The sequence below is a fragment of the Hoplias malabaricus genome, chromosome 9 (assembly GCF_029633855.1).
Source record: "Hoplias malabaricus isolate fHopMal1 chromosome 9, fHopMal1.hap1, whole genome shotgun sequence".
Taxonomy (NCBI): domain Eukaryota; kingdom Metazoa; phylum Chordata; class Actinopteri; order Characiformes; family Erythrinidae; genus Hoplias; species Hoplias malabaricus.
Window position 1 is genome coordinate 29123319 of NC_089808.1, and position 12779 is coordinate 29136097.

A 12779-nucleotide genomic window follows, 5' to 3' on the forward strand; every position below is an offset into this window, starting at 1 on the left:
GAGGTGTGAACGTGCGCTGTTCAACTGTACGCCGTAATTCTTTATTTCTTCACATTTGAATGATATCGAGCATTTCTATTGTCTGCTGGTGCTGGCGGAGTGAGAAAACAGTCTCACCTCCATGTCCGCATCCTCTCTGGACACAACACCGTCAGAAGAATCTGGATGAAATTGTGGGAAGCCGTGGAAGAGGCTGCAACTGGGGATGGTTTGAAAGACGATGAATTAAATATTAAGGAGGAGGAAGAATAGTGTCCGTGCTCGCGGTCGTTCGTGCCGTTTCGGTTCGGTTCGTGGTCACGGTTTGACTGAGGCCACGGATGGGGTGAAGGAAACAGGAGGACGCGGAGCCGGAGCCGGGGCAGGGGCAGGGGGAACTCTGGCCGGGGAAGATGCAGGAGGCGCCGGGAGAAGGAGAAGAGCCCATCCTGAACGGGGCCACACGGGAGGAGGTGAGAGAGACTCCTTGGTGTTGGACCGGTCGTGCACGAACACAACAAACCCGTATGAAACAGAGCTAACGTTACAGGAATGTATACATAACTCCTATCAATCCAGCCAAGACACACGATGTACTTTACTTCACATGGCCTTCACTTTTTCAGCTTATTTTACTACATCGGTTTGTAAACTGTAGCCGTCCCTTTACATTGTTTACATGGCGAAATAGAAAAGCGACACAGTCCCTGGAATCGAAGCTGTATGCAGCTTAAAAGTAAAGAAAAGCATTTTGTTTACTCCCATGAAGTTAACATAATCAAGGCAAATATATTTCCCTAGGACAGCAGCTCAATATAGCACTAAAGACATTTATTTTAGTTTAGAAGGCTTTGTAAGGGGCCGCGTGCCATCCGTATTGAACCATGTGTTTAAGCGTGCTGAATTAAATTAAAAAACTTCCCTTACACGAAGAGCGCTACGCTGAGCAGCCCAGGCCTATATTTAGCTCCTCATGCACCCAAGAAGTGTAACGGAGTGATGATAAATGGAGGGTAGTATCTGAAGTGGTGGGCTTCGTGTCTCCGCGCTTCTGCATTGCAGTGAGAATAGTGAGAGCCTCAGTCACGTTACACCTGCGCTGTCCTGCTACTGAGTCTTTTCATTACACACCTGGGTGTTTAGTCCGCTAAAAAGACTGTTTCTGAGACAGAGGGACAGGGCAGCCGCTTGTTTCCCCCTGTAGTGAATCAGTTGAGCATCAGCGCCTCGAAATGAGCATGCGCGTAGAAATCTCACAGCCTCCTGACTGGCAGTTTTCTTGCTGTCGCCCTCATTAAACGAGAGGCCAACTGTGATAACAGACTCATTATTGTGCATAAAATCTGCAAGTCCACGGGGAGCCGGCAGGGAAATAATTTCTGTCAGGTGCTGAGCAGAATAGACAGAACTGAAGAGTACTTTACAATCCGGTAACATTTAACGAATTAAAAAGGTGTATGTTAATTGAGTTTTGCATTTACAAATATACAATATATGTTTCTGCGTTTGTGTGTATGAGACTAAATGTGAGGGGGAATATAAGTTATAAGATATAGTTACAAGACACTTAAACCAGTTGGCAGGAGTGTACAGTTTAATCACTTTAATAGCAGATAAGTAGTTGTCAATGTGGAGGTGATTATATACAAAATACTTATGTGATAATAATAAGAGTTTATGGCAGTGGTACTCAATAATAATGTTAATAATTAAATTAATCACCAGCTCTGCAGCAGATTTTCTTATTTTAGAATCAAATTTCATTCATTCGTTATCTGTAAGCGCTTATCCAGTTCAGGGTCGCAGTGGGTCCAGAGCCTACCTGGAATCATTGGGTGCAAGGCGGGAATACACAGGTCCTTCACAGGGCAATACATACACTTACACCTAGGGACACTTTTGAGTCACCAATCCACCTACCAACGTGTGTTTTTGGACTGTGGGATTAAACCGGAGCACCCGGAGGAAACCCACGCGGACACGGGGAGAACACAACTCCTCACAGACAGTCACCCGGAATCGAAACCACAACCTCCAGGTCCCTGGAGCTGTGTGACTGCGCCACCGTGCCGCCCTTAGAATCAAACAATGGTGTGCTAAAAATTGTGTTAAGTGTTGCAAAACTGTCTGTGTTTCTTGGAAATTGTGGAGAAAGGAAATTCTTTGAATTATGCTGTCTTCTACAATTACATGGTTTTTACACTAAAATGTGAAAGCAATCTGCAGCCACCAACAACCCTCTTCAGCTCGTGTGAGTGAATTGTAACAGCATGATAACCATTTGTTTCCCCAAAAAATGATTTTCAAAATATCACAAAAATGTTAAATTGAAATGCAGCATTGAGAAACACAGTTCAGTAGTGGGCTGATAGTATTGCTACACGTTTATTGTGAAATTTATATCTATTTTAATTCCCTCTGTTGATGATTACTCGCTCCCACCAATTTCTCTGTAGTCTCCATCTTGCCTGATCAAATCATGTCAGATCAAAAGAAGTCTGTTTTCTTGCTAAATAAAGACTTCAATTAGATCAGCAGCCTTGCAACAGTGGACAAGATCAGCCCGAGCCCGAAACTTGCAGTGTCTTTGAATTACAGCGTTTCTGAAAGACAGATAGCCAAAAGTACAATGCCCAATATGGTCTCTCTCTCTCTCTCTCTCTCTCTCTCTCTCTCTCTCTGTTCAATATAATTGCTGAGTTAACCTCCTGTGTCTTGTTACAGTAAAATCAATTTGCACAGAGAGAGATGCTGATGAGGAGAAGGCAGAATATAGCGTCTGAGGAAGAGTAGCAGAACTATTTTTGTCATGGTTAGAGCCGTTTCACTGGAAGTATGACTTAAGTCACCTTTTCGAAGTATGTATAATGAGACAGAGAGAAAAGTCATTCGAGTCACTGCTCTCTCTCTCTCCTCCCCTCCCTCCCCAAACTCATCTGTTTTGAATTAACCAAATTAGAGAAATGTTGTCTTTGTATTATTTTTCATTAAGTATATTGCTTACAATATTTGCACATCATTCTATTTTTAGTGACATTTTGCACAGCGTCCCAACTTTCCAGGAAATGGGATTTTATATACAACACAAGCCTTTGCTGTCTTGGTAATATAATAGGAGGTTGAAATGTGGATAAGCTGTCTCAAATCTGATTTGTTTTCTCTTTTTACTGCTATCTTTGAACTAAAAATATGACAGAACAAAACCATCAGCAGCAGACAGAGTCCATTTAGTCTAATGCTGCTATTATTGCCAGTGCTACAATGCATTTGCAAGTTCATTAATGTGTTAATGTAAAAGATAATAGGCCTGGATAAAATTATGCAGCTATAGTGATTACATGATTTAAATGTACCCTTCTAAATACAAACGAGAGGAAGTACCTGCCTGATGACCCCTGTGAAGAGCTAGTGATACCGTGGCTGGTTTGGGAACTCATGGGCTGGGCTCAATGAGTAACCGTAGTTGTTAAGGATAGACAGCTGGTTGCTGATCGGATCATAAACGGCCACAGCAACCTTAATGTTGAGGTGTAGGATTCAATAGCAATTTTGGTGGCTGAAGGTAGGAAGAGAGTGTGGTGGGCCCTATGTGAAGCTCTAATGGATTGACACAGGATATTTTACATCTTATCTTGCTTATGATTATAAAAGTATTCGCTTTGTGCTTTGACTTTTTAGTCAGTCTAATTAAGAACATTCATGCTTTGCAGTTTCGGTGCTTGTGATACTGTAATTACCCTTTGTCAATCTGTAATTCTTCTGAAACAGTGATGTGGCCGTCCTCATATTGCCTTTCAAATTAAATTGCTGACAATCTCACTTCACTGCTAAAATCATTCCATTTGCAAGCTTAGCTAACTGATATTCTTGCAGGCAAAGACCTGCATGCATTGCTCTTGCAACTATAGCCATAATTCAGGAGCAAATATTAGAAAACTGCATACTTTAGGGGAAAATATTATGCATGAATAATACTGGGAAAAAAACTATTTTAAAAGGCTAGGAACAGTAAGAATTCAGCATATCAGCACATAGATAAAAGCAAACATACACTGGAGGGAATGGAGAAATTTATTGAAAATAGAACATATTTAGATAACTAATCAGAACAACTACCAATCCTGTAGACCATAACACGTGATTAGTTCTTAGCGTAAAATTTTTACATGGGTAATGCAATAAAAGCCTCACTGTCCCTGTAAACATGTGTGAGTGGGAGTGGATGGGTTAAATGGGGAAGGCATATTTTGTATTAGAATGATAAATAATTATTCATTTGACATTTAATGAATATTGTATGGACTGTACTGACTAATAGTGTCCAGGAAAAGTGTTATATTGCTATTATATGCTGCAGTTTTTGAACTAAAAAAAGGTAACAGAACAAAGACGTCACTTCAAGCTTTTCATGATGTATATTAGCATTAATAGTTCAATAACTGAAATGTGCATTTAACCCTGTTTAGAGAGACTGTAGTAATGTTCAGCAATGTCAAATGCAAGTGCAGTAAATAAAAGAGAATATAATTTTTTTTATAAGGTATAGTTTATTACTATGGGCTGCTCTATATGGCTTTAGTTTACATGTGAGACACAGTTGCTATTATAAAGGTATCTCTGAGTCTGAGAAATGGACTGAGAGTGAATCCTGTGTCTTCCTGTATCATGAGCGTAGGGCTGTTATAGAGTATTAAACTATATATATATTCACACACACACACACAGTAAAACATCAGATTAAAATAAGTTCCTGACACCAGATTCTTTTACTCTAAATGTATTTTTAATTTATTTCTTTATTCACTTATTTTGCGTAGATAAGGATTATAATCTGATTTCATTTTAAAAAAAGTATGACAATAACGCATATGATAAGTCAGGCTAATTTGCCATAGTTGATGCTTTATCCATTGAAATATGTTCTAGCTTGTATATCTATCTGTATATTTGTAAAGCTTAGTAATTTTTCAAAAAAAAAAAAATACACTTTCTCACACAAAACAACATTAATTTCTTTTTGACTGTATTAATTGACTACATTTCTGAAAACCGATTTACATTTACTAATGTCATTCAGTGTCACTATCTCAGCTTCAGGGACCTGGGGGACTCTCTGTGAGGAGTGTGTTCTCCATGTGTCCATGTGGGTTACTTCCAGGTGCTCCGGTTTCCTCCCATGGTCCAAAAACATACGTTGGTTGTTGGATTGCCAACTCAAGTGTCCATAGGTGTGAGTGAATGTGTGTTACCCTGTGAAGGACTGGTGCCCCCTCCAGGGTGTGCAAGGGTATCAGTTCCTTGGCTTTGAATTGTGTAGTATTTTACACACAGGTGTCAAAATGTTTATGGGTTTTTGTGAACAACTTTTCTTTGATCAGTTGCATCTGGAGCTGTCAGAACAGATTAAACAGTTGTATTTTACAGACAAATAAAACCTTAGATTTATAATAAGTCAGCTATAATATTCAATGATTAAAACTGTATTAAACTCATAGTCTTATCAAGGTACTGGTATCTTAATTACTGCAGGAGCACATTTTTCTTCTCAGAATCCATCAGATTTTTCTCTTTCTATTCAGTAAATCTGAATTAAAAGTGTAGCACACACAAATGTACTAAGGAGATATGAGTTTGTATATTGTTTTAATATATTAGCTTGCTGCACCTCTTGCTGAGTCATGTAAGTGTTTTTATCCTAGCATCCAATTCTAATTGTTGATTTTGCTTCTTGGCTTCAGTGGTCTAACATGACATTTTCACTTGAGTAAAAATCACTTCTTTCAACATCCACACTCCATGATTACTTCTCTGTAGCTGGATTTAATTTGGCTTTTCTAATATTACCTCTGTCGATTTTAGTTTACTACATTACACAACACCGCAGCTGTCCTTCACACTGTTTAAAAATATGTGCAAATGGACAAATAGATATTCTCCAGACTTTCTTGAAATAAAATATTTTTACTTTGACTTCCATTGAAAGTTAAGGTTTTTTCCCTTTTCTCCTATATAGTTACTATTTTGAAGATGCACATTTTACTCTGAACAGGAATGATGTGTAATTCTCATTTCATTCTGATTTCTCACAGTTCACTCATAAAGGTCTCTTGTCTCATCTCACTCATCTTGTCTTCACTCATTGATTTTTCAGTTTTTTGTTTTTGTACTGAATTTTCCGTTTTAAGGCATACTGCTTTGAGTTTTCTATCCTGATAATTTGAAGCTTTCCTTGGTCTACCTGTATGTATTTTTTTATAACCTTCCCAGTTTGGTTATAAGTAAATAATTAAATAAATAAAGCTGTAGAGACCAGAAATCAGGAACAACCACCATCATCTGTCACACTCCATGTTGGATTTCCTATGTAAAGTATTTTTTCTTGTTCTTTCCCATGTTTAAATGGACAAAAAGTTACTGTGTTTTATAATTTACTATGTCCAACAGCTTGTTAGGTTCTGTAAGCATTCCGTTTTAACTGCAGACTGATGTGCATTAGAGTTGTACTGCAATTTGTTTTAGAATTACAGTAATCGGGATCAGAGGAGAAATCATTTGGTTTCCTAGAATGCGAAAATGACAATGGACCATACAAAAACACTTATGTGCACCTAACTGAGAATTTACACATCAGCACTCCACTCCACATCAGACACCACTTGCGCTGTTAAAAATAAAGGTGCTACAAAGTGTTCTTAGAGCATTGCCATTGAAGAACCACTTTTGGTTCCATAAAGAACCATGTTTGTTAAAGATTTGTTATTGGTTATTTACACATTTAAACGTATTAGCAAAAAATGGTTCTGTGTGGAACCAAGAAGTGGTTCTTCAAACGCCTCACTCAAAGAACCTTTTCGTAGCACCTTTATTTTTAAGAGTGTGGGCCATTCTTGAGGCCGTCCAAAAAGAAATACTCCAGTAGAAATTAGAATTAGGATATGTTTTTATGAATTATTCATAATACATGACTATACCTGTTTCACTGTCAGGTTTTCTATCACAGTATGACACAGTTGTATCATAAGAACCAACTTATATTTATTGCCAAAAATTTTTAAAAAGTACCAAGAAAGAGATGATGGAATCAAATGAAGGTTTATACTTGTGAATGTTCATTCATTGATTCATTAATTCATTATCTGTAATCACTTATCCAGTTCAGGGTCATGGTGCCTACCTGGCATCACTGAGCAAGGCAGGGATACACCCTGGAGTGGGTGCTAGTCTATCGTGGGGCAACACACCCACACATTCACTCACACATTATCACCTATGGACACTTGAGTCGTCAATCCACCTAACAACATGTGTTTTTGGACCATGGGAGGAAACCGGAGCACCCGTCGGAATCCCACATAGACACGGGCAAACTCCTCACTGACAGTAACCTGGAGCAGGGCTCAAACCCACTACCCCAGGACGCAGGAGCTGTGTGACAGCAACTCTACATGTTGCACCATAATACCGCTCGTGTGAATGTAATGATGATATATGAAATGAGGGTAAGTTTATTGGCGAAACTGTACAAAAGGGGGCACTCACCTCGCAAACACAAGATTAAAGCGCTCACCAGAAGGCCTCATCCTCAAATCAGAGCTGCTGTTTGATCCCAAACCGAACCTGGGTTCATCTCTAACAATGACTTGTGTGAGCTTGTTACTCATCCCATTACAAAACCATGGTTTTTACTGCCGGATTGTTAACACCACAACATAGAGAGAGGGGATATACATTTTATTTGAGTGTTAAATGTAAAAGATTTCAGAAGTTATGTCTAGGGGAAAAATAAAGATTCCACGTTAGAAATAAAAGCAACACCAATTTGGTTGTAATTGATTGAATCATCCGTTACATCATGCTCAGTTCCAGGGGTAAATGCTGGAATCCCTGTAGGAAAGAAAGAAGAAAAAAATCAGGAGACCTGAAGACTAGTGTCTACATGACAAGACGCCTTGTTATAACTCCTTTTCCCAGTTGCTCCAAGGTGCAACCTGGTATAACCAAAAACCTTCTCACTGGCCTTACAATGCCGCCACCAGCCAGAAGAGGGCACAAAGTGCTTGTCTCAATGGTCACTGGACATCAAAAGAGTATTTTTGTGTTCAGGCATTGATGTTGGATGTAAAAATCTGGCTTACAACCTGTATTTCCAGTGGTGTTCAGAGGGATTGGTGTCATGGTTCTGTGCAGGCCATTGGAGTTCCTTGACACAGGACTGGTCAAAATGTGCCTAAAAAAGAGCCATACTCTTTTAAATCAGGTGGAAACATTTAACTGTTTAAAACTATGTTGAATGCTGTAGCATTAACCTTATCAAACTAAGAGACATAAGCCAAACCCTCAAAAATAGACCATTAACAATCCTTTTCTAAATGTTTCTGTTGGAACTGTGCATTCCAAGTATGTGGCATTCTCCTGGCATACACCGATTCCAGATTCATCCACCAGGCTGTCAGGTATTGAAGTGTAATTCATCACTACAGAGAAAACTGTTTAACTGCTTCAAAGTCCATTAATGGTGTGCTGAACAAAGCTTCTGCTGACACTTTACATTGTGCTTCGTAATCTTAAGTGTGGTGTGTAGATGTTCAGCCATAGAGGCATATTTCAAGACGCACCAGATATTCTTGTGTTGATGTTGCTTCAACAGGTATTTTGGAGCTCTTGTATGAAGCTACAGAAGACCAGAAATCATTTTTATACCAGCAGACCATATACCTTTGATAAACTAGTGAATATTTACGTGTAATTTTCATGTTGATTAGTTTATTAATTAAATAATTCTGAAATGGTTTAAACGTCTCTTTTCTTTTCCTCTTTCCCATCTCCCTGTTTTGCAGCAGCGTCCAGTGAAGCAGTCCCTGGCTAGTTCTTTGTGTCGGGAATCTCACTGGAAGTGTCTCCTCCTCACACTGCTAATGTACGGATGTTTTGGCACACTGGCCTGGTGTGGTTTATGTAAGGTTCCGGTTTTGGCTTCAACAGAACCTGCAGCCGCAGTTATGGAGCCTGGGGATTCTTCCACAACTTTAGCTGCTGCTATCGCTTACATCCCAGATGATCTGGCTCTGGACAGTCCCTGCTCAAGTGGCTATGTTTACATTCCTCTGGCTTTCCTGGCTATGTTGTATGTGGTGTACCTGGTGGAGTGCTGGCACTGCTACTCCAAGACTGCAATGCTGGCTCAAGCTGAGGTTGCAGAAGTGTACGAGCGTGTGCAACGGCTTCAACAGGCCACACCTTGCATCTGGTGGAAGGCCATCAGCTATCATTATGTGCGAAGGACGAGACAGGTGACGCGTTATCGCAATGGGGATGCTTACACCACCACACAAGTGTATCATGAGCGTGTCAACACACATGCTGCAAGCTCAGAGTTTGATTATGCTAGGTTGGGAGTTAAAGACGTTTCAAAGGAGCTAAGGGGCCTCATGGAGCATCCAGCCGTGCGGCTGCGCTTTACAAAGTGCTTCAGCTTTGCCAGTGCTCGAGCAGAGGCTGCGTACCTGACACAGCGAGCACGCTTCTTTGGTGAAAATGAGGGTCTGGATGACTACATGGAGGCACGGGAAGGAATGCACCTGAAGAATGTGGATTTTCGTGAGCACATGCTGGCCTTTCCTGACCCTGCCCGGCAGCCCTGGTATGCCCGTCGGAGGGTGTTCTGGCTCGCCTCATCTATACTGCTGTCCTGGCCATTGCGTGTAATAGCAGAGTATCGCACAGCGTATGTGCACTACCATGTGGAGAAGCTGTTTGGGGATGTAGATGACAGTAGCAGAGGAGATGGATCAGACAATGGAGGGACAAATGAAAGTGGAGGGGGTAGTGGATCAAGCTATCGTGCCATCTCTCGGGTTAACACCGTTGACATGACAGAACTGGAATGGCACATTCGCTGCAACCAGCAGATGGTTCCCAGTTATTCCGAGGCTCTGCTGATGGATCCTGGCTCTGATGGCAACCAGAGTTCCAACCCCCCTCCAGCTGGTTCAAATTCCGTCATGAGTGGCCCAACGCTACCTGTTGCCTTCACCTCAGCCTACCTGCTTCAAAGCTGCCCTCGATGTCGGCGGTCCACTAGCAGTGCTTCATTACCATCAAGGCTAAGAGGCCCAACGGCTGCCTTGCTGAGCAGCACTGTGGCTGGGATGAGGGCTGGTGGAGTGGGAGGTGTTACTGGGGGTCAAAGCAGACTGGTTCTGAGTAGGAGTGGCTTTTCCCTAGGACGTCTTCAGGCCACACGGCCCAACTCACTGTTCCATTCCCGCAGTGTGGGTGGAGGTCTTGGTGGGAGAGGAGAAGAAGGGGGTGGTGGTGGTGGTGGTGGTGGAGGAGGGTTTCTTGGTCTGGGATCAAGGCAAGATGAAGAGAGCAGAGGAGTGCTGGAGGGAGAGGGAGAAGGAGATGAGGAAGAAGAAGAAGAGGGAAATGAGGAGGCAAGGGAGGAGAATGGAGAGGGAGAGGAAGAGGTAGGAGCTCAACATGAGGAAGGTGAAGTAGAGGAAGGGAGAGAGGGAGAAAGAGATCGACCTCCTCCATATCAGGATGCATTTTTTTTCCCTGTGTTAATAGTGCATGGAGAGGAGAGTTGTCATTCTGTAGGGGACACCTCTTAAAGAGAAGAGTTTGACCTAAAAATGAGAAATAGGAAGATCACTAAATAAAGACTTAAGGCAGTAAGTTTTTCCCATAGTTAATGAAACAAGTAGGACTACACAGATACAGACTACAAAGATACAGATACAGATTAACCTGTGAACAGACCATTAATGATGCTGTCATTTAAAAAATTGTGTACAAAAAATAATTGCCTTTGTCGAACAACCTTTTCCTGAGGGAAACTGAACAGCTCCAGATCAAGGAAGGTGCATGAAACAACAAAAACAACGAAAGCAGGGATTCCTGATAATGCTGAAAAATAGATGCAAAAATATAGACAATTTGGTCTCAAGACATTTATGCAAGACTCAAAGAAGCTACAGAAAAAGAGCTACACATTTCTAAGTTCCAGTTCCTCCAGTGGTTAGACAGAAGAAGAAATATTTAAAAAGCAGCATTAAATTTTAATGCATTAAAAGGCAAGTCGGCATCACAGATTACATAGGACTAAAATGTTGGTTTTAACTGATCAGCTTTAGTGAAATGAACACTTATTAAAATTAGATGCTTCTCTTAGACATGTCTGGCTGTGCATGTAACTAATTGCCTAATCCTAAACACTAATTATATCTACAAATACCATAGGTCCCATTTTTTTCACCTGATGAAACAAAATGAAAACACCATGCCCCTGTTTCTGACTTTCAAAGATGCAGATTTTTTACCTCAATCTGAGCTTAAATCCTCATCCACTCCTTGCCTTTTCTGGACATAATCTGATATGCATGATGTTTGCTGAGTCTAGGTCGAAGCAAATAATCTTGTGTTGCCAGTGCTGGACGTGTAGCGGATATTCAAACGTTTTGGAAGTACAGAGTAGTTTTGAATTTTACAGAGAAGGGCATAAAAAGGACAGGTTTAGGTTAATGGATCTGAAACACAGAAATCTGTGGACACTCCTCCATGCCAGGAGCTTTACTACGCATGCCTCTTGCTGATAGTGAAGCACATTAATTATTTATGTTTTGTGTAAATATTTTTTTATTTTTAAAATATGTATTCATTCTTTAGTGCATTACCAGTTTTGCCTCACAAAGGGCTTTGCTCTATTACATTGCCTCACACTGACACATTGTGGGAACTTATGTTACATGCATACAGCACGTTGCCTTCAATAGTAGCCTCTGTCTTTTAAAGGCTTCATTGTGTCACATGAGCATAAACTGTCTAATCATTAATGAGAGTGTTTGTGTGACAAGAAAAACTAAATGATTCCTAGTATATTGTATATAAATTGTGTGTGTGTGTGTGTATATATATATATATATATATATATATATATATATATATATATCAACACAGCTATACAAAACAATTTTATTTTTTGCACAGATGTCCATAAGCCATATTTAAGTACTCTTATTTCAAATGCAAATGTATAGTTAATATATAGGAATTTTATGTTGTATATCTAATGCCCTGTCTTCCTAGTTGTTTGTGGTTCTGAGTCTAAAACTATGTTGCAAACAATTTTAAATATATGATCTGTATGTAAATATAGTATGTGAACCATTTATTTTACCAAATCTTTAATGGAGTGTTAATAATTTGAATATGTGTTTGACCTAGATACAATTCACTGTGCAATGCTTTAAAGCCTTTTTTAATCACTGGCACTCATCATCCTTGATTTACTCAGAGTCTGGAAGATGCCAAAACGTGACAGAACACATGCCTTTTTTTTTTTTTTTTTTTTAAACCTTGCAGGTCAGACTTCCCAGTACCATGTGCACATGCACACACACACAAACACACACACACACACACACACACATGCACTCAAAGTAAAGGAATTTAGCAATTTTTTTGTTTTTTGTACATTGTTATTGCCTTTGTAAGTTGTTGGGCTGCCACAAGCCAGGGATTCTCCCCTAGATATTCATGTAGTTTAAGATCTTGTGACTCTAAAAGCAATAGCATAATATATCCATTATTCGCTTATTCATCAAAATATTCAGTGACCCTTCAGTTTGTCATCATCATCCTGGAGGAGACTGTTCACATTCAGAATATAAATTTTACATCATAAGATCCGTCAAAAATAACTGTAATTATATGTAGTAAAGTTTTCCTCTTATGTCAACAAATTGGCCCCAAATATATACCTTTTCTGTAATGCCCTAGCTGTAGGGGACATGTGC

The 12779-nt window shown here is 40.1% G+C and overlaps 1 protein-coding gene across 1 annotated transcript; it reads left to right on the forward strand.

The window, feature by feature from the left end:
- Positions 1-392: 392 nt before the first annotated feature.
- LOC136707739 (transmembrane protein 151A) lies at positions 393-11702 on the forward strand. The gene is made up of 2 exons (XM_066681978.1): positions 393-452; positions 8817-11702. The coding sequence occupies exons 1-2, from the start codon at positions 393-395 to the stop codon at positions 10593-10595; spliced, it is 1839 nt and encodes a 612-aa protein (XP_066538075.1). The 3' UTR covers positions 10596-11702.
- Positions 11703-12779: the final 1077 nt, after the last annotated feature.

Coding starts and splice junctions, on each gene's coding strand:
- LOC136707739 (XM_066681978.1), top strand. CDS start 393: ATGCAGGAGGCGCCGGGAGAAGGAGAAGAGCCCATCCTGAACGGGGCC. Junction 453..8,816: donor ACGGGGCCACACGGGAGGAG/GTGAGAGAGACT, acceptor CCTGTTTTGCAG/CAGCGTCCAGTGAAGCAGTC.